Source organism: Ascaphus truei, chromosome 2 (assembly GCF_040206685.1).
Source record: "Ascaphus truei isolate aAscTru1 chromosome 2, aAscTru1.hap1, whole genome shotgun sequence".
NCBI lineage: Eukaryota > Metazoa > Chordata > Amphibia > Anura > Ascaphidae > Ascaphus > Ascaphus truei.
The window spans coordinates 330,512,439-330,535,901 of NC_134484.1; the positions used below are offsets into that span (position 1 = coordinate 330,512,439).

Sequence of the window (23,463 nt, forward strand, 5' to 3'; positions counted from 1 at the left end):
ATAAATAGCCAGTCCAATCCTTCTGTGAATGTGCAAAGTCTTTTCTGGTTCTCTGGGATTTGCTGGAATCCCCAGGGCTAACGAAATCCTGAAGCAGGGCAAGTATCCTTGTTGCGATGTTTTTTACCCCTTGCGTTCTGGAATCGTAGCCGCTGTACTTAGGTCTTATCCGCTTGGAGAAATCAGGTAACAGCAACAGCAATAACACAGGAATCCCACAGGAATGAGGGGTACAGGCCTTTTTAAGGACAAGGGCCTGTGAAGGGATACATTAGCCTCATCCCATTGGCAAGGAATTATCTTCCTCCTATCAGAACCTGCCAGGTCACATGGGCCAGTCCTACAGCCAGCTCAGGTATCTCTGAGCATGCTCAGTAAGCAGCTTGGTAGCACTGCTAAGTAAAAAGGGGCCACTCATTTCTGGGGACGCAAGTCTGGAGTTTGGGTCCCGAGGTGTGAAATATCCAGGAGGAGTAACAGGGTCTGCTACTCATAAACATCCTGATTAAGTGACACTTTACGAATCTGGGATCTTTCATCCCAACAGGGGGCTCCTGTATGCATAACATTTGGTCCTTACTGCCTTACAAAGGCAGGCAGACAAAAAAATAGCATCCGGACTGTACATTTTAAAACAGCAACAGAAAGGCACTTCACTGCAGGTAGAGATTAGCCTGCAAAATGGGGACAGCCATGCATATAGAATTAACCCCTTCATCCCCAACGCGAAATAGGGGTAACCAGCTGAGCCCACTGCCTATATTAATGCGCTGATTACCCCCATTTTTGCTACAAACCAAGAGCCCAAATCCAAGCAGCTTTCATGCAGAAATGGAACATAGTTTGCCATTGTTTTCTCCAGTTCAGAATAAGCATAGAAGAACATAGACATATAGTATACACAGGGCAAGGGAGCTACATTCAGCATGCAGAATGAAGAGAGCAAGTCATGGTAAAAGCAGATCCTTACCAGGGCTTCATAATCTTCTGTAATTTCTGATATCGTCTGCAAAAATGGAGAAACAATATACATTAGTCCAATTTAAAGAGTTAAACACATTCTATTTACTAGGCATTATTTAGATAGTCATAGAGAGGTCTAGGACTACTTACAAAAAAAATACAAAATGATATATAGTATTTTTTTATTCTTTACTTCAATCAATACCACTGACTCTTTAATGTGACTGAAGAAAAATACAAATGACATTAGCACGATAAATTGGATTTAAAAAATAAAAAAAACAGATTAACTTGATATATATTCTGATTGCATCTCAAGCAACAGAATTTTTTGAATGGGAAGAAAATATGATAAAATTTTACATTTGAAAGAAGACTGAAACACTTATAAATCAGGTTAATATACTTTAAACCACATGTGTGTGAGGTTCTCTCGCAGCTGAAAAAGAATCTATTATTAATATTATATAAAAACAAAATGTCAATAATAATGTGAAATCATTTTAAAATAAGTGCTATGCACTTTAGGACTCAAGATAGGAAGGGGGGGGGGGGGGGGAGAGGGTGGGAAACCCGCAGACCTAAAGGAGGAAAGAAATATACATCAGCGAATAAAAAATGCTACCCACAGTTTTACATTTGTGACCTGTTGGAATGTCAAATCAGAGTGTGCTCGGAGTTCTGAATAGAAAAAAAGCACTCAACAAAGGAAAACATTTGAACTCAAAATGATAATGCTCTGACATTAAAACAAGAGGACTTCATGCTGACATGAGGTTTCTAACACACCATCATATTTTTTTGTAATGTTCCTCCCTACCTCTGTTAATTTTCCAATTAGTCTCCTCTCCCCCCCTGCACACCGCTGATGGATGGTCCTATTTATCACTGTCCTGTTCATCCATTTATAGTCCTGTATGTTTATTTACTATCCCCTCTGCCAGCCCTTCTCTACTTCATCTGCTTTAGATTATCTTGGATTTTACATCTGTGTTAAACTCATGAAATCTTGCGTTAATTCATTGTGCTGACTTGAGGAGGAGAGAGAACTCCCGAAAGCTTGTCTTATAATATCAATTGTTACTCCAAATAAAAAAGGTATTGCCTAATACTGAAGTAATCATTTACTCTGCACTATTGCAAATGGGCTAACACGGCTATTTCTACTCAATTCAAAATAGAAACCTAAAATCCCAAAGCAGTTTTTAGTTTTGTCATAAGAAATGCATTCATGCCGTTTATCTTCTCTAGGTTATGTGGTAAAACAATGTTATACAGGAGGGCCCCGGGTATACGGCGGGTTCCGTTCCAGGGTCCCGCCGTATAGTGAAAATCGGCGGAAAGCGGATCCGGCGATTTTCAGTTGTTTGCATGCGCAAATCGGCATTTTTGCCGTTCTGCGCATGCGCGACCGATGGTCTGCGCGCGCAAACTACAGTATGTAGAACGATGGTCTGCGCATGCACGCCGGGTGCAACCGCCCATTCTGCGCATGCGCGACTGAGAATCCAAGATGGCGGCCCCCTTCTCGATGCCGCAGTATCGGTGGATCGCCGAAAAGCGGAGCGCTGAGAAGCGGGGCCCTGCTGTATATGCGACAATGTTTCAGATGGCAAAGAGACCGAGTACTCAATGATGACATTCGTCTTTAGGAAATGTCAGGAAACACCTGACAGAAGCAAGAAGGAACCACTTTTCAGCTGCTGCTTTAGAAAGATATGTTCAGCTTTCAATCAAAAATAAGCAGCATGTCCAAAAACAGCGGTCATATTTCCAGCTCAAACCAATGTTTCCAGTCAAAAAGTAACTTAATAACCACCTGAGATTAGCACTACAACCGTTTAGTGAATAACCCTCAAAATAAAAGCAACCAGTTATGTATAATTTTGTCACGCATTTTAAAAGAACAGTCAAGCGTACTCGAAAAATTCAAAATAATAAATAAAAAAAAAGCAAGTGATATTTTCAACGGGAACACCAAAATGCTGTGCTCACAGGAGTTTTCCTCACTGGCTCCATCTCCCAGCACTGCATTGGAGGAACGCAAATCAATACCAACATTGTAAACTCTTGCGGCATCTGGACTTTCCATGGTAACAGGCTTTACCACCGTAACTTTTAAGATCCGTATTTTACTGCCCTCATAACCACTTATAATAATTACAACGTCATTTTTATTAGTTTGACTAAAAAAACAAAAACCTGAAGAAGCTCAGACAAGTGAAACGGTTGTTGGGTGTATGAGGAAAGTGTGACGTCACAGTACATGACCCGCGGTGTAGGAGTCGGAGCTCTAGGTGTGCTGTAGAAGGTTCCCACTATTAATAGAACACTGACACCAATGACTAAATATGAAAAACAGGGACATCGGCTCAAAAGAATGAGGGACATTTTCAGTTTGGCAAAGAAGATTGTAAGATAAGTTCAAGTTAAAAAACGAAAGCCTGAGTATCCGACTGTAAAATAAGCACCAGCACCACATCTAAGAGAGGAGAAATTACTGTGGAGATGCAACGTTTCCTGTATCATAAGGAACCACCAAAATCACAACTACCTAATGTGGTTAGCGAAGGTGAGAGTTATAGCAAAAAATTTATAAACAGAAAATACAGTGGAGCTGGATACATTCATAAGAATATTAGTGGGGATGGGAAGATTTGTGGGTTTGAAATCCGACGTTTGTTTGGAAGTTTGAGTCAAACATTTGGAACGAACTACCAAATCTGAGCAAAGTTACAATGATTCAACTGCATTACAGTTTTCAACCAACAGATTTATTGCAAGAATAGTATTACATTATTGTCAGTATAAAAGCAAGGATAAATTAACTCTTGTACAACAGAATAAACAGAGCTCTGATAAAGCTCTGCAGCCTCATAATTTACCAGCAATGTACAGTAACAGAGAGCCAATGACAGCACTCTCTAGCTTGGCATTAAAGGAGCTGAGCTAGCTGGGGTTTAAAGTTTAATGTACATAGCGTTTCACAGCAGTAATACACGTGATATACTCATGTAAATAACAAATACTATAATATAAATAACACATAATGGGAAGACGTGCTTCAGTGAATCAATGAATATGTGAATAACAAAGTCAATTTGCACTATTTCATTCTGGTTAAGCAGTGTTGATGAAAACATTCTTGCTTCAGACTCATTCTCTCCCCTAATTACACAAATGTTTTCCTTAATCAAGTAGAACACATGTTGGCAAAACATTTTAAACACTATTTAACCTATTACATTTGCATTTTCGTTAATTAGGTTCACAGATGGGTAATCGAACAGGGAATAAATAGATAAATTAAGAACCACATTGTCCCAATGAATTCTCATAAGCTGCTGATCTCAGGTGACTTCTAACTTTGTTGCATCTGTCGTTTTATTTATTTTTTTCCATTTTACTGAATGAATAAAAACTATATTTTTATTGATGAAAATTCAACTTCTGTAAACAATGTCCCCTTTGTCTGGAATCTTTCATATGCTATTTGACCAATAATGTACTCATTTTTGGAGATAACCACTCCAGTGTTTCTTAGCACTGCTTCATATATCTGGGACTTACTGTTCATCATACATTGTGCATTGCTTGATTTTTTTGCTACTGCTTTGCCAATTACTATAGGTTTTATTTATATGAAACTTTTTCTAACTAAATTTCTTTTTTTTTTTTTTTTACATGGTGTCTCATCCATTCTCTGCTCAGCTGCCTTTCAATGCTTCAAGTTGTATATGCGAATGTCTGCTTCACGGTCTGTCCCTGCATGGTACATTTTCAACAAATGGGTCCCATTTTTGAAAAATAGTTCAGATTTATTGGGGAGTGTATTCTTTAACGGTCCATGACAATTGTCATATCTCATTCACTCCCCGTTAATATGCCTATTGTTTTGGGCACTGGAATCGGCCTAGTTATTTGAATTTTCCCCAGGCTTACAATGATAACTCTTTTGACAAAGGCCCCACGGGCTGAAACGCGGCAAGAGGATCCGCTTGCACATTTTGTGTGAATAAAGCTATTTTTTGAGTCACCCATCAGCCTTCTCCATTATTGCGGCTGTGCGACGTCTTCACCCCCCTCAGGAGGATTTGCTTACTGCTGCTTTCTACCGCCTGCACGCCGAGCTGCGCATCTCTCTCTCCTGCGACCAGGACCCGGATATCTCTCAAGGGCCGCCGGTCAGGTGACCGCCCACCGCGTTAGCAGATGCAGGGTTGTCGGTGAAGAGGCCATCGATTCATTGTGAAGCTAGGAAGTGGGGGGGTTATGCTATACCCCCATATGCACACAGCTCCAGAAAAAGGTCCATCTACAGGAGAAGCTACATCACAGGAGGACATTACGGGCATGGAACCAGCTACCCCTGAATCAGATAAGTAAATCTTTTTATCCCAACTACATGGTGCTCTAAGGGAGCCTGTTGCTGGAAAAGATTGTTTACACAATTTATTGTCTCTATGCTTGGGGTCTACCATAGCCTAAGTTCCAGTTACATCACTGTGCAGCATTGCCTTATTTCTGAGCGCCTGGTGGGTCAATCGTCAGATTTACCTGGTTACATATTACAATGATAATTCCTTTAGGCATTTTTTTTTACCAGCAATGTACCTTCCAGTTAAAACAAAACTCCAGTAATAAAGAAAGCCAAGAAAAGCACATCAAACCAACATATAAATACATTTTGCTTATTTTCTTTTTTCCCTCAAGAGTGGGTTACACTTTACCGTAGTACCAACGTCAGCCTCTCCTGCCCCGTGTACTTTATACAAACAGTTAACGCTATTGCCATAAGCTTCTATTTGGGCAAGTCACTTTATCTCCCTGTGCCTCAGGCACCAAAAATAGATTGTAAGCTCATCTGGGCAGGGACCGTGTCCGTAAAAAATCCTATGCGCTGCATACTGTGCAATATACTGTAATTGTGAAGCACTTTGAGTGTGATTGGGAGAAAAGCGCTATATGAAATAAAGTAATTATTACACTGTTCCTGAGCAATCTGCTCTCTAGATCAGGGGGGCGCAAACTTTTCCCCCTTGTTGGAAGTCCTCCTCCCGTGTGCCCCCCTCCCTCCTCCTCCTTACCTTGATTGCGGTCTGAGCGTCATTTGACGCTGCGTTGCCATGGCGACGCGTCTCCTGATGCCGGCTGACTCAAGGTAAGTGCTGTTTGCAGAGGCCTTCGTCGCTTCCCCGGCACTTAATTTAAGTGCCTTCGGGAAGCGCGCGGGGCCTCTGTAAACCCAGTGCCCCCCACCGGCAATCTCGCGCCCTCCCTGGGGGTCACGCCCCCCAGTTTGTGCACCGCTACTCAAGATAATACATTTTGTCCTCCAGGGTTTGATGTATTTCTTTAAATTTCAATATTTCTGAAGAGTCCCCTCCAAGTTTCCTATTCTTGCTTCTGCCTCCCCCATTCTAAAGCTCTGCACTGTAATTTTGCTCTTTAGATCCAAGGAGCTTTTCACTTTTTCAATGTTTTTGTGAGTGGGCATAATCTCTTTAGCCACTGCATTGGCTAATTCCCCATGCTCTATTTGCGTTTCTGGGTCTTGGGCGCTTTTGGCATCCTCTCTCTCCTTGTGATCCGCCGCCATTCTAGGAGGTCCCTTACTTCTCTCTGGTTTCTAGGTACTCTGCAACTTTGGAGCCATTGACACCAGTTTGGTCAAGTATTTTTCCATAAAATTGTAACAAGAGCCCTTCTCCTTTGCCCCTTGTCCTTTTTGATTTCTTCTTCAGGCGTATTTGTGCTGATGATACAGTTCCATGATTGGGCTGCCCTGGATCTCAGCGGTCTGCTCCCTCGTTCTTTGGCACCATACCAGAATTCGTGGATACTTTTTTTTTATTCAGACACCTATAAGTATTTTAGATTATTTTTTAAGTTGGACTTGGGAGGGGTTTTATTTCCTTTGGCTACTTCCCTTATGTGATGTCACTGTGTTTTCAGCAAGTGCTTGTACACCTAGAGTCCCCATCTACCATGGGGCAATGAGATTAGCGTTCCAACAAAAGGAAACAGGTTTTTGGGGGTGCTTAAAGACAATTATATGACCCAAATTATTGTGGAACCAACCAGGAGAGGGGCAATACTGGATTTGGTCATATTAAACAATGTAGAAGTAATAACAAATATTCAAGTCCTGGAACATTTGGGTAACAGTGATCATAGCATGGTCTCATTTGAAATAAATGATCAAAAAATAGATTTCTTGGGTTCAACAAAGACCTTAAACTTTAGAAAGGCAGATTTTAATAAACTGAGGTCTAATCTAGTAGTAATACAATGGGATGATATTTATGCAGGGAAAAATGTAGAAGATAAATGGTCAGTCTTTAAAACATTGTTAGAAAAGCACACTTATCAGTGTATACCCTTGGGTAATAAGTATAAAATAAATAAGTCAAAACCAATGTGGCTAAATAAACAGGTAGGGGAGGAAATTGACAAGAAGAGGAAGGCATTTGGATTCTTTAAGTCAGAAGGGACGGAGACATCGTATCAGAATTATAAGGAATGTAACAAAAATTGCAAAAGGGCAATCAAATTAGCAAAAATGGATAATGAAAAAAGGATTGCAATAGAAAGTAAGGTCAATCCTAAAAAAAATCTTTAAGTACATTAATAACAAAAAAATGAGAAAAGAAAATATAGGACCCTTTCAGTGTGAGATGGGTAGGCAGATTATTGGAGATAAGGAAAAAGCTGAGGTATTAAACAAATTCTTTGCCTCTGTGTTTACCAGGGAAGAATCAAGTTCAATAGTAGTACCGCAGGAGGAAGCCACAACCTCCATATTAATGAACAATCGGTTAACTGAGGAAGAAGTTCATAAGCGACTTGAAAAAATTAAAGTAAATAAGGCACCTGGCCCCGATGGCATACATCCAAGAGTTCTCAAGGAGTTAAGCTCAGTAATAGCAAAACCATTATATTTAATATTCAAGGACTCCATTTCCACAGGCTCAGTACCACAAGATTGGCGTAAAGCAGATGTGGTGCCTACAGTATATTTAAAAAGGGAGCTAGATCACAACCGGGAAATTACAGACCTGTAAGCCTGACTTCAATAGTAGGGAAACTACTTGAAGGTTTAATACGGGATAATATTCAGGAATACCTAATCGAAAACAAAATTATTAGTAATAGTCAGCATGGATTTATGAAGGATAGATCTTGCCAAAATAACCTTATTTGTTTCTTTGAGGAGGTAAGTAGGAATTTAGACCAGGGTAAGGCAGTTGATGTGGTCTACTTAGATTTTGCAAAAGCTTTTGATACGGTTTCACACGAGAGGTTGGTGTACAAAATAAATGTTATTGTTTATATTGTTTTTTAATGACCTTGAGGTTGGGATCGGGAGCAAAGTCTCCATCTTTGCCAATGATACTAAATTGTGTAAGGTAATAGAATCAGAGCAGGATGTAATTTCTCTTCAGAAGGACTTGGAGAGACTGGAAACGTGGGCAGGTAAATGGCAAATGAGGTTTAATACAGATAAATGTAAGGTTATGCATTTGGGATGCAAGAATAAAAAGGCGACTTACAAATTAAATGGAGATATATTGGGGGAATCCTTGATGGAGAAGGATTTAGGAGTGCTTGTAGACTGCAGTATTAGCAATAGTGCCCAATGTCATGCAGAAGCTGCAAAGGCAAACAAGATCTTATCTTGCATCAAACGGGCAATGGATGGAAGGGAAGTAAACATAATTATGCCCCTTTACAAAGCACTAGTAAGACCACACCTTGAAAATGGAGTACAATTTTGGGCACCAATCCTAAGAAAAGACATGATGGAACTAGAGAGAGTGCAGAGAAGAACCACCAAATTAATAAAGGGGATGGACAATCTAACTTATGAGGAGAGGCTAGCTAAATTAGATTTATTTTCATTAGAAAAGGGGCGTCTAAGAGGGGATATGATAACTATATACAAATATATTCGGGGACAATACAAGGAGCTTTCAAAAGAACTATTCATCCCACGGGCAGTACTAAGGACTCAGGGCCATCCCTTAAGGTTGGAGGAAAGGAAATTTCACCAGCAACAAAGGAAAGGGTTCTTTACAGTAAGGGCAGTTAAAATGTGGAATTCATTACCCATGGAGGCTGTGATGGCAGATATAATAGATTTGTTCAAAAAAAGGTTGGACATCTTTTTAGATGGGAAAGGTTTACAGGGATATACCAAATAAGTATACATGGGAAGAATGTTGATCCAGGGATTAATCCAATTGCCAATTCTTGGAGTCAGGAAGGAATTAATTTTTCCCCTTAATGGGGTTTTTTGTTTGCCTTCCTCTGGATCAATAAGTAAGTATAGATATAGGATAAAGTATCTGTTGTCTAAATTTAGCATAGGTTGAACTTGATGGACCTATGTCTTTTTTCAACCTCATCTACTATGTAACTATGTACCATAGCTGTATTAGTTCTGTGATAAGCACAGGTGGAAGAAGGTTAAAGAGAACACAATGAAAAAAACACTTTCCCATTCAGAGGCCCAGAAGAAATTCAACTTTTAACTAATTTCCCAATAATGAAAGCATCCAAATGTAATATGTTTAGAGATGACATTATAGACCGTTAAAAGCATGTTTTCTGGTCGACTGTGTGGGACTGCACCGTCAATACTTTTCTTAACCCTTTTTACTAAGAGCATTGCTTTGGACAAAGTTAAATAAGTAGCTGTGTGCGCTTCCTTTTGGGTATGTGGGAGCAGACAATAAGCTCTAAAAATTGTGCTTCACATTGAAACTGAAACTCGCCCTATCTTTCCTTGCTTGCATCAGTGGGCGAATTGGGAGTCTTTACATGGAGAATTTGCACAATGCACTTATTGTAGTAATGGTGATGTGTAAAGTTTTTCATCACAGGCTGTCATATTCTGTGCACTGAAAGCTCCGAGGTGGCACAAAATCTAAGAAACAAGATTAACTTTAATTAGATTAAGTTTCTTCTGTGACGTAAAAAGAAATGTTAAATGTAAACGTGCAGTGTCGAACGGCATACTTTTAGGTAGCTTGATATAAAGTCCCTACAGAATGGGTTAGAGTTTGTACTCTGGTTAGTCCACCCATGAATAAATTAATATTAAAAACTTTGATGACAATATGTGCTCGGAGTCAAGTCAGTAGAGATGTCCAAAATATTCCTAGAAAATTGCTAAAATAAAATCATGCTTATAAGGGCAGTGTTTGGACAACGAGGTCACACTTTAGGTCAATATTTATTGAAACTGGAGTATCCGTGACTTCGTTACTTGCATTGGGAAGCTATACGGACTCAATCGGAAGATGCTTTACAAGTGCCCCCGTGAGATAACTGGGGGAAATGCTCATTCAAATCATTTGAATATACTTTGCATACTCAAATTAGGTTATTTTCCAGGTATGCCACATGTATCTCTCCTTTTCAGCAAAAACCCTATTTCAAGGTCTGGCTGGGAGTTGGCACAGTAAAGAAAATGTAAATGCACATTGACTGGTTGGGAAAATCCCTTGCCAACTTTGACAAATTCCAAAAAGATGTTGGCAACTGAAAAAGGGCAGATTACACGTGGTTCGCAACTTCATGCTAAAGCTTTGCACAGCTCTGTTAGGACCTTTAGTTAAGTTGGGTTTAAAAGCGTGTAGCCTAGAATGCAGTTTATATAGGATGCGACCTTAGGAGGCTTCGTCTACCCTATGGTTATTGAGTAACAATAATATATTATTTTTGCAGCTGAGCTGCACACCACAACCCCAAAACAAAAATGCTTTACCTTGGAAATGAAAACGGTTACAATATAAAATAATATAGAAAATTAGGGAAATGTAACTATTTGCTGAAACCGTTTGCATGTCTCAATACAGCAGAACATAATATAATTTGATATTAATTGATAATATACTGTGAAAGTTCAACACACAAGTTTATATTCACAAGGAAATCCGGTGATTTTTCTCCCCTATACCTTCACAACTATTACACCCTACTGTACAGCAGAAATCAATACTTAAAAGACATGCAAATATAAATGGGCTACATGGAAAATTGATGAGAATATCGAAAATGATTGAAGAAATCATTGATTTTAGAAGTAGGTAATGTTTTGGTTAACACAAGTTCCCGAGATGAGGACTGAAAGAAATACGTACTCTGAGCCACTTTCCACCATCTGCGTAAGGAGGGAGATGCCATCCAGGTTAATAAATTCTTGCGCGAACGTGATGTCTCGTGAGAATTTGGCCAGGTCCTTCAGCGCTTCTAACTTGGCATCCATACTGGATGATTGGATCCTCTCATGGAGCTGTTGAGCATTGTGAGTCTGATATAAAAGAAAAAACTAAATAGATCAGAACACTTGCATTTCATTTCTGTTGAACTTGCTCGGGCACTTTTGTGCATTATAGCAAGACCAGAGGATTTGTAAAGTGCTAAGGGGGCTATTTGTGAAGATGCAAAATCGGGACACTATCGCACAGAAAATCCCATTCACTTTAATGGGAGTTTTTCATGCGATAGCGCCAAAATTGGCACTCTGCAGTATAATGCATAACCCCCTAACGTTCATTGAAAGCAGCAATGACCCTACAAACAAACAACCAAAAATAAAGTCAAAACCTAGCCTGATAGTTCACATTGTACGGCTCTATTTCTAACTTCTTTTATTTCACGGCATACTATATTTCCCTGGCATCAGCTGTTACCATAGAAACCTATCTTGATGAATGTGAATGGTAGCAGCAATTTTAACTTACAGGGAAGCGAATTTGAAGCAGCGGATGTGTCTACAACTCAACTACTTCTTTTTCGATCGAGCCGACTGCTCCGATCATCCACTGGAAAACGAGCATTACAATGGATGCGCGTCAATATAATGTTCCATTGTACGTCAATAGGGCGTGTGATTTCCCAGGTACGTCTATAGGACAGCTTATGCGTAAAATATTACGGGACTACTAAAAACAGCAGCAAAAGGACTTTGCAACTGTATCAAGAACAGAGACTTTTTTATGGTGCGTAAAGCAGATTGCTGCTTTTAAATCGCCAATTTCTCCTAATTAATAAAGAGGAAAAGTGAGGAAAATCTGTGTGCCTGTGCCTGCTGGTCACATTCACTGCAATAAAGAACAGAAGACTATTTTCACAGTCCAGATATGTTAACTGAATTGCACTCAAGGGTACATTTGTTTTTATAATCAGTGTGTGGTTATAAACTTATAGCAAATAAAAAGATTGCTTGTGAGCACATTCACGTCTCAGACCAATCTGCAATCCTGTCTTTCATCATTATCACCTAGCATACAGTGCTTCCACTGCAGCAAGGGATTCTGGGAAATGACATGCAAATGAGCACTCAGTGTGTCACTTTTTACTTCGTGTTCATTTTAACATGGACCCCTATAAGCTTATGTCTTCCATATTACAAAGTTTTTCAGCACAGCCTGGGTTAAAGAAGTGCATAGCCAGTAACCCTACTCACAGACAGCTGTTTCAACCTTTTGGGTCTCTTCAGTGTGAAGTTATACTGGCTTTCCCACTGAACCGCACTGGCGTGGTTGTCATTACATAAAAATAAATGACATCTCACTGCAGCTAACTTTACAAAAACAAGTCGCTTTAAATAGATTAGCAATAGGCATTAACATGACGAGTTTTCCATGTGTCACACGGACCTTTGTTCTTCCCTTCCGGCCCCCTAATGCTTGACCAAGCTAAGAAAGGAGCAGTAGGAGGCCTGCCACGTTCTTCATACCAAGGGACAAGCATTTCCTGAAACGATTTATTTAATAGGCCCAATGCAGAGTTCCCAGGTTGTTTCTGACGAGCTCCTTCATCGTGCGCTTTCATTGTGCTGCAGGAATTGAGTTACTAGGGTAGGTGGAGGCAAATAATTCACTGAAACTCAAAACGAGCACATTTTTTTAATCTTTCACAACTGTAATGAATCTGACATTTCTTAAAAACTGCAGTTAAATGTGAACTAGAAACATAACAAATTTGTTCCAGTGTCATCTTTTTCTCTAAAATGCAATACCCCCAAATGAATCCTTGGCGTACATGTATAATTTTATTTCTACAGCGCTAACTGTGTACACAGCGCTTAACAAAATTACAGTACGAGGTAAATAAAGTATAAAACAAAGGGATAAGCGCAATAGGTAAAGGACAACATAAGGCAAAGGGTGACCCTACCCATAAAAGCTTACACTCTAAGCAGCATGTTGAGAGGTGTAGATACACTAGGAGTAAAAGGGAATTCTTGCATCTGTTTACAGTATACAGTACTTACATGTCAACGTTTTCTTTTAATCTCCAATGCACATTATATGCATGTGTTTGTATCATTGATAATGTGTGCTAAGAGTAACTGCTTACTTTATTAGCGGTTGTATTATCTGTATTTATTTTTTTTTAGATCAAGATTATTTAATAAAAAGTGAAATACAAAATCTAAAAACAATATAAATTGTGGCTACTTACTGGTGATGCGGTTAATCGTAGGATAGCTCCATTTTTTATCTCATTTCGATTCTGAAAATGGAAAATAGTTAAGTGTGTTAGAAAAGTCTAAGCAAATTGTTTCGGACACAATAAAACAAAATCAATTCTCTTAAATACTCACATCTCTGAAAAACAGTGGTTCCCAACCTTATTTTGGTTAAGGAACCCTGTAAATATATAGTGAAATTCTGCAGAACCCCAACCCTCTCTAATGGCGCGTCTGAGATCAGATGCATTGTAAGGAACCCCAACCCTCTCTAATAGCGCGTCTGAGATCAGATGCATTGTAAGGAACCCCAACCCTCTCTAATAGCGCGCCTGAGATCAGATGCACTGTAAGGAACCCCAACCCTCTCTAATAGCGCGCCTGAGATCAGATGCATTGTAAATTCTTCTGCATTTGGTACAATTTTCAAATGACCTGAAATTTGCAGGGAACCTTTTAAGCAATGTCCTCGGACCCTAGGGTTCCTAGGAACCACGGTTGAAAAACACTGTCCTTAACCTGCAAGTCTCCCTGATAAAGATGTGTAAAAGATGTGTAAAAGATTTGCTAAAGTTCACAAACCCAGCTAAAATCTGCCCACATTTCTTTTTGTTGTAAAAAAAGTGAAACGTTTTGACAAGTTCACCACATCCAAAAAGTGTCATCGCAAAGGAATGGCACCCCACGCGGGGTGGGAATAAATTATATTTAACAGTAAAAAAAGAACCTGGAATTAAAAATAAAACGAAGAAAAGATGCATTTCATGTCATTTGTATATTTTTTAACTCAAGCATGGAGAGCTGTTGCTTCAAGGAACATTAAAACTGAATGTGTTATTCCAAACTCATTCCCCTAGTAAAACAAGCGTAGTGCAGCACAGCTATTTGGTGTGCCAACGAGCTCAATCATTCTCTACATACACATGGGAATACTTACAACTAAAGCCATTTTGTTTTTCTAACCGACTAAACATGTCTCTGTAACAGCTAATATAAGGATGGTTTTCCACTTCCATTGTATATTTTAGAGCAAAGTGTTGTAAACTGGGATACATTTGTAGCTAATGCATGTTTATCTTTATTTGTATAGTGCCATCCATCCACATACTGTAGCGCTTTACAGCAGTGACACGTGTGACATAATAGAAATAAGCGCTTCAACATGAAAGTAGACATTAGGAGAAGGAGTCCCTTCCCCTAAGAGTTTACCTAAGGAACAAGGTTTATAAGTTTGACTTTTAGCATTGACTATGTTTTCGAAACGTTCGAAAAAGATGATTTTTAAAGCAGTGTACTGTATGGAAGAGAGAATCACTGAGTTGCAATACGGTTTATCGCACAACAACATGGCATTGACTGCCAAGTCAATGGCATTTAACAGTGGATTGCGGTGCTATGACTAGTACAGTATCACACATTGGTGAATCCTGGCATACAGTATATTTCAAAATTTAAAGGAACAAAGTTTCTTTCTGCAAAGTTTAAAGCTCCCACGTCACGCGGGCCAATAGGAAGCCGGTGATGTCACAGCTTCCTATTGGCCCGCAGAGCCTGGGAGCTTTGAAACTCCGTCATTACGTGAACCCTGCTAGCCGAGCGGAATGGCTAACAGCACTCCCTATGGAGGTACTGTAAGTATCTCCGAAAGCGGGGTTCCCTGGAGCTGAAATGAATGGGTTCAGCTCCAGAGACCCCATGGTTTACTCCTATGTAAAAAAAAAATTAAATTGTGAAGAAAATCACCCAATTGGATTGCTCTAATGTTGGACTCTAAAACGTTACAACAAATGAATATTTGTTTAGTACTTTCAAGACTTTAACAGTCACACATTTTAATCTGGTCCGTCACTGTTTTCATACGCCCATTAATCATATGTTCTCTTTAATTGTCCTGAAATGTCTGTAAATGAAAGTATGCCCTGAACATACAGTAATTGAAAATGAGAGGTAACTCTCAATGTAATATTTTCTGGTAAAACACTTGATAAATACAAAAAAAATTATTACTCCAGGACCAGTACGGCGACTTGAACTTTGAAGTGCAGCATTGACAGAAGAATGCATCATTTTACAGTGATTCCCTAACAGATGAGACAGAAACCTTGAGAACTTCCTGATCTCAATTAACTGCATTTGTTCAATATACTTTTTAAACAACTTGCTTTATGTGTATTGAAAGCTGAGATAACACCCATCTCATCTAAATGTGTTAACTGTTCCATCACAAAGACATTTCACACTGGGAAGTGGAGATGTAAAATCCCCAGGTGGGCTGCTTTTTCTTACTGGCCATGTTCAGTGCTGTACTTGGGAAACAAGCCAAGGTTATATGGACGAACCAATATTTCAGCATTAGCAAAAACATCATAATAAGGCACCTTCTAGATTATTTTAATGAAGGTCTTTACTTTTGTGTACATCATCAAATACACAAGATGACAAAAAAAAACATAAGAAGTCAATCCACACAGGTTGTAAGTGCTTATTTTTCCTATATTTAAATTGTGTTTTTTTTATTATTAAATGAATGTATTATAATTACCTGCATAGCAGTGTGTGTGTGTGTGTGTGTGTGTGTGTGTGTGTGTGTGTGTGTGTGTGTGTGTGTGTGTGTGTGTGTGTGTGTGTGTGTGTGTGTGTGTGTGTGTGTGTGTGTAGAAATACAAGAAAAAAACAGCGCTTAAGATATTTATACAAATCAAATATTGTGTAATCAATTGTGAACTGAAGGAATAAAGAGTTAATAAATCAAGTACAAATAGGTAATAACAATCTATTATTCAATATAACAATATGTGAGGTCCAATTTATAGGGGGGGGGTGCATATAGTATCTAGGGGAGATTAGGCAGCTCTTCAAAGGATGAACCTAATCCAATAGAATCTATAAAAACAAATGGAAGAGCGCACACTCTTAATATGTGTAAAATAACATGAACAATTTATAAAAAAAAATAGGACAACCAATGTCCACTAACAGGTAAAAAGCATATACATCATGTATTGACATCAATATTGACAGAGGTGAAAATAGAACACCAATCACTGCTGATGTATCCACATTGGGAGGAGGATGTAGTAAATAGCTTAAGCGGCTTGCAATGTCTACGGGGCTGGATGTAGTTAGTCTAATTAACTGGTGTGATATTATTCCACTATGTGGACCGTGTCCACCAGATTCCCATAAGAAATCCGTGGGATAGATGATATTGTAGTAAAGATATTACCAATCCGGCAGCCGCTGACAAACCCAAGTGCTCCTCGTTAGTGCTCATTCAAGCGATCCTCATGCTCATGAAGCAGGGAATCCCAATTTCACTGATTCGGGAATGATGTCAGATGCGTGACCGTCAGCTAAGATCTCCACCAAGCAATTTGAAATGGTTAGAGAACCCACATGAATATAAGCAATGTGCAGGAGCTGAAGTTCGACTAGCCGGGTTGCCTTGCCACATGGAATGTGGTATCCACAAGTGAAAAGCAATGCCATAATGTCCAATAGATCTATGTAACTGGGACTCACACGTGAGCAAGCAGCAGGATGGAACTGCTAGTCTGTCAGGTCTTCTGCAAAGCAACTTCAGAAAAACACCTCTCACCAGCCCCTATTCCTTCAACAAGAAATCCTCACATCATCTGATAGGTGTCAACATGATGATCAATATATGCTTTTTACCTGTTAGTGGACATTGGTTGTCCTATTTTTAATACATTGTCCATATTATTCTTCACATATTAGGAGTGTGCACTCTTCCATTTGTTTTTATAACACATACATACATACATATATATATATATATATATATATATATATATATATATATATATATATATATATATATATATATATCAGGTAATAAATAAAGAACCATAGGCACACGATACCGCACGTGGACGAATATCAGAGGCAGCACTCCAAATGAATATGAAAAATCCTGTATTATTCAACAAAACATCATATCCAACGTTTCGGTCCTCAAATGGGACCTTTGTCAAGGTGATGTTTTGTTGAATAATACAGGATTTTTGATATTCATTTGGAGTGCTGCCTCTGATATTCGTCCACGTGCGGTATCGTATTGCCTATATATATATATATATATATATATATATATATATATATATATATATATATATATATATATATATATATACTGAGTTAAGTTATGGTGAGTAAAAAAAGTGACAAAAACGCTCCACAGCAAAGCAAATATGCAAATGTAAATACAACTGTATGCTCATCTGCTTGTCTTAGGCAGGTCTGCAACCCCGCCTTTCACCATTATCACCCAGCACACAGCACTTCCACTGCAGCAAGGGATTCTGGGAAATGACATGCAAATGAGCACATAGTGCCACCTTTTGCTTCAAAAACCATTTTTAACATGGTTCCCTATAGGCTAAAGCTTGCTGCATGGTCACAGCTTTGAGCTTTGAGCACAGCCAGGGTTAAGGTGCATACCCAGAAAACCCACCCACCTTAATGTGTCTCATCAGTGTGGGGTTGGTTAACTGGGTATGCAGTGTGACGAAACGCGTAGAGCTGTGACGTCATCGCGTTTGTGTTGGTGTATTTGGAGTCCCTGGCTTCCCTGCGCTCCGGCTGGCGGTAATTTCAAGTGTTAGCAATCATTGTATGAGGGAGCAAAGGACGTGCAGGCATTGGATGCCTTTATATCTTGCTGCCAATTCATGGTGAACCTGGGCTGTTTTCATCCACTCTGCAAACCTGGGACTCACCCTACCACCGCAGATGACCACAATAGAGATTTCTCGCCCACGAATGGTTCTGTTTGAAATCCTGTAAGTGCACATTCTTATGGGTTGCTGATTTTTTAAATAAATGTACCTTATTTTTTACTCAGTTACGTGCTATGGAGCTTGCGCATTTGTTTGTTTTTTGTTCATATATATATATATATATATATATATATTTGAAATGAAACAACCGAGATGCAATAGAAGTGCAGACTTTCAGCTTTAATTCAAGGGGTTGAACAAAAATATTGTATGAAACGTTTAGGAATTGCAACCATTTTCATACACAGTCCCCTTATTTCAGGGGCTCAAATGTAATTGGACAAATTAACACAATCATAAATAAAATGTTCATTTTTAATACTTTGTCGAGAATCCTTTGCAGGCAATGACTGCTTGAAGTCTGGAACGCATGGACATCACCAAACGCTGGGTTTCCTCCTTTGTGATACTTTGCCAGGCCTTTTACTGCAGCTGTCTTCAGTTGTTGTTTGTTCGTGGGTCTTTCTGCCTTAAGTTTTGTCTCCAGCAAGTGAAATGCATGCTCGATCGGGTTGAGATCAGGTGATTGACTCGGCCATTGCAGAATATTCCACTTCTTTGCCTTAAAAAAACTCCTGGGTTGCTTTTGCAGTATGTTTTGGGTCATTGTCCATCTGTTAAGTGAAGCTGAATTTGGCTGAATCTGAGCAGACAATATATCCCTATACACTTCAGAATTCATCCTGCTGCTTCTGTCACATCATCAATAAACACTAGTGACCCAGTGCAATTGTAAGCCATGCATGCCCATGCCATCATACTGCCTCCACAGTGTTTTACAGATGATGTGGTATGCTTTGGATCATGAGCCGTTCCAAGCCTTCTCCATACTTTTTTATTCCCAGCATTCTGGTACATGTTGATCTTAGTTTCATCTGTCCAATAAATGCTGTTCCAGAACTGGGCTGGCTTTTTTTAGATATTGTTTGGCAAAGTCTAATCTGACCTTTCTATTCTTGAGGCTTATGAATGGTTTGCACCTTGTGGTGAACCCTTGCAGAGCTCACCAGTGCGTTCTTTTTTTCTCAGAATGTATCAAACTGTTGATTTGGCCACTCCTAATGTTCCTGCTCTCTCTCTGATGGATTTTCTTTTTTTTTTGCAGCCTAAGGATGCCCTGTTTCACTTGCATTGAGAGCTCCTTTGGCCGCATGTTGTGGGTTCACAGCAACAGCTTCCAAATGCGAATGCCACAACTGGAATCAACTCCAGACCTTTTACCTGCTTAATTGATGATGAAATAATGAAGGAATTGCCCACACCTGTACATGAAAAAGCTTTTGAGTCAATTGTCCAATTACTTTTGGTCCCTTGAAAAAGAGGGGGCTACATATTAAAGGTATGTAATTCCTAAACCCTTTCTCCAACTTGGATGTAAATACCCTCAAATTAAAGCTGATAGACTGCACTTTAAGACCATATTCATTTTTTAACAGTAACTTGAATTTATTTTGGTACACAGCCGAAATAAAAGAACTTGTATCAGTGTCCAATTATTTCCGGCCCTAACAGTATATATGGAGATGGAGATATAATATATATATATATATATATATATATATATATATATATATATATATATATATATAAAGCAGAAAGTAGCCGTGTTAGTCCAGTTGCGATAGTGCAGAATAAATGAGTTCTTCAGTATTAGGTGATACCTTTTTTATTGGACTAACAATTTATGTCATAGGACAAGCTTTCGAGAGTTCTCCTCTCTTCTTCAGGTCAGCAAACCTGAAGAAGAGAGGAGAACTCTCGAAAGCTTGTCCTATGACATAAATTGTTAGTCCAATAAAAAAGGTATCACCTAATACTGAAGAACTCATTTGAAGAACTCATTTATTCTGCACTATATATATATATATATATATATATATATATATATATATATATATATATATATGTAGCCCCGGTCTATTTTTCCCCTCTGACAGCCCCCTCCGCGTGTGCTGAGCGATCGCCGGGAGAACGCGAGGGTGGGGGCTAGTGCAGGGAGCTGTGCGCTGTTCCCTGATGCGGCCGGTTGCCGGGGACGCGAGCGGCCCGTTGTTAGGGCCGCGATCGCGTTGCCGAGGTCCCGGCGGCTCAGGGAACAGGGCGCCGCCATTGCGCGATACTTCGCGCATGCGCAGGGACCAGCAGGAGCAGAGAAGGTCCCAGAGAAGTCGCGCGAGGGCAAGGAAAAGGTTGAGGCGGCCATTAGGCGTTCACGCATTCGCAGGGCAAGTGCGCACGCGGCCCCAATGCTGTAGCAGCCTCCTGGGAACTACAACTCCCAGGAGGCATAGGGAGACAGGCACCAGGTGCCTGATAGGAGCCAATAGGGCTGAAGGATTCTCAGCCCTGGAGAATATAGATACATTTCGCGGGCTTAGCGTTAGGTCAGTCAGGCTGAGGAGCAGGAAGGGGAAGGAAGGGTGCAGGGAGCGAGTGGCTCCTGCACCAGGTAAGGATCCCCAACTCCCAGGCAGGCCCCAAATCCCTGTTAGGGTAGGGGGTAATTAATAAGGGACGGCCCGAGATATGGAGGTCACCCTTAGGTGTGAGAGGGTGCATGCTTGTCAGTGTCACGCTGGTAGTGCTGTGAGCGCTGACAAGTAGGCACAGCGTGTGCTGTGAGTTGTTGCTGTGTATTGTTGTTGCATGTACCGCGTACAGAGTGTGCAGCGTGTGTTGCGGTCTGCAGGTTGACGGTGTGTGCAGGGTGTCTGCTGCAGGCGCAGTTAGTAAGTTACAGTTAGGATTGGGACTTAGTTAGTTAGGGGAGTGGGACAGGTATTACCCCTGTAGGCCTCTAGGAGTTTCCCCAAAGCCACCACAGGTTGCTGTGGTATAGGGACGGCCTGTAGTGTAGCGAATGCCACCTAGATAGTTAGGGACTCAGCGGCTGCTGCTGTTCCAGTGACGGAGTTCGGACCCATGTTGGGGTCCACAGAGAATATCACCTGGATAGGATAAGACGGATGCATCGCACGTCTGACCCTTTGTGAAGATCGTTGCAGGCCCGAGCACCGGAGTGCTCAGCAGGTAACTCTGAATCATAAGTGCACCACCGGGCCCTTAGCTTAACTGTGACTGCGCAGTCACCCACGATCTCTGCAGGAGTGCGGGACATTGGGTGGGGGTATTACCGGACACTGGGTGGGAACACCGATATTGTGTGTAAGGGTATACAGTTATAGTATAATGTTGTGTTATGTTTTATATGTGTGTTAGTAAAGTATTAGTTATTATCCCTACTGTGTATATGTTTATTAAGTGTCCTGCGAGGAACCACTCCCCCTTCGGTGGGAGCCATCGCAGGTGGAGGCGCTGCGCTATGTAAATGAGTGAGTGTTACCCCAGGCTCCCAGCTAGCGGAGGCTCAGATCTCCTGGAGCCACAGGTGTTAGACAGCGACCAGTAGTCCCTTAGGTAGGTGTTCAGAAAAAGGGCTACATTATATATATATATATATATATATATATATATATATATATATATATATATATATATTGCATTTAGATCAATAAATGGTCTTTCACAAAAGTAAATACAGTATTTAAGATCTCCAAAGCATGTAGTTAGTACAGAAATATATATACAAATTACATTTATACTTCTCTATTTTTTTTGTAACAAGACACCAGTTTGACCCAATAAACATATTCATTTACTTCACATTTTAGACAGAATCACATCTTTAAGGTGTTGGTTTTGAAACACAAGCCTGGGGGAGATGGGCTGGATACCACCATCAGCTGCCGAAAAATATACCATGCAAGTGTATTATTGCAAGCACCAACACGGAGTACACTAGCAGCCCTGGGAAAGAATAAAGGATTATAGATCATCAATTAAGTTCTGATCTTTTTTTGAAGCCTCAGCAGTCATCATATATTTAGCAATATTATTATAAATGCATTGGGCATAAAATATCCACCAAGAACCATTTTACTAAACAACTTCTTAATTTAAGCCTTCATTACTGAGGAGAAACAGGAACCATACAAAATGTCAGGCAGTTTAGTACTACACTCATGTGAATCGTTTCAAGTAATATCATGATATGATATCTCTCTACCAAACAGTCGTCATTTTAACCGCTTTATGTCATGTGTTTGCCAACGGATTCCATGGTCTAAAATGCAGCTGTGTAGAAGCTGCGCTTCAGGCCAACCAGACCACAGTAGCAGGGAACACGGTCCTTCGCTTGAGAACAAGAGACCTCCATCAGCATTGGATAGGAGTGTGTGTGTCTGCTTGTGGTTCTTGGCTTAACAGTAATACATTCTGCACATATTTTGAGGAAACCATACAACTGTGGAATTGTTGAAACCATAATTGTGGAATTACATAATCTTTGTACTTAAATAACAGGAAATATATATATTTACATGTCTCGGACAGGTCTGCAACCCTGCTTTTCACCATTACCATTTTCACCATTATCACCTAGCATACAGTGTTTCCACTGCAGCAAGGGATTCTGGGAAACTAGGCCTAAAGCCCAATGCCTAGATTCACTAAATGGTCATCGAATCACCTGGGGTAGGTGATAAAAATGTGCTGTATGGTTTGGCTTTAGCCTAACATCGTACTTTAGTGCATAGTATGTGAATAAGGAATATTGTTACACAAAAACTCTTTATTGTTAATGCTTAAATCACTGGGAGTTAAAGATACTGTCCCAAGGTCACGAGAAGTTAGCACTTGAACTCTTCAATCCCACTTCAAAGACCATAAAGGTAGTTTGCTATAATGCAGAATATTACACAATTCTTAAAATTGTTAAAATCAGTTATAATTAAAAAGAAAATGATAATAATAAAACAAAATTAAGTGTTACAAGGAAAAGAACGCTGTCATGGGGGAAGAATGGTCGGCTGTTTGAGACAAGATGTGATTGAGTGGAATTAAAGGGTGGGAATGTTTTTAACCCACTTAAGCTGATTTTCATTGTATTAATTCAACAGAAACACCATTAGTCAGGAAATTCCTATAAAAATTCAAATACCAAAAGGATGGATTGAATTTAGCAGGCCTTAACAAAAATTGTGCGCAGTCAATATTGCGACGGGTTTGTGGCGCTTACGTTACAAATTATTTACCACACTTTAATTATACATTTGTTAATGTAAAATGACATGGCATGTACTTTTACGCCATCACTGCAACTCCAACATACAGTACATCAATAGATGTTTTTTTTTAACAGGATAACATAAAAGGCAT

The 23,463-nt window shown here is 39.8% G+C and overlaps 1 protein-coding gene across 5 annotated transcripts in view; it reads right to left on the reverse strand.

The window, feature by feature from the left end:
• Positions 1-23,463, reverse strand: part of ELMO1 (engulfment and cell motility 1) — a 395,377-nt gene that overhangs the window by 273,173 nt on the left and 98,741 nt on the right. For all 5 annotated transcript variants that reach the window (XM_075586635.1, XM_075586631.1, XM_075586632.1 and 2 more), the window contains 3 exons: positions 13,441-13,491; positions 11,112-11,281; positions 971-1,006 (listed from right to left, as the gene is read on the reverse strand). In XM_075586635.1, the coding sequence (XP_075442750.1) occupies positions 971-1,006; positions 11,112-11,281; positions 13,441-13,491 (257 nt within the window). The remainder of the gene's footprint in view (positions 1-970; positions 1,007-11,111; positions 11,282-13,440; positions 13,492-23,463) is intronic.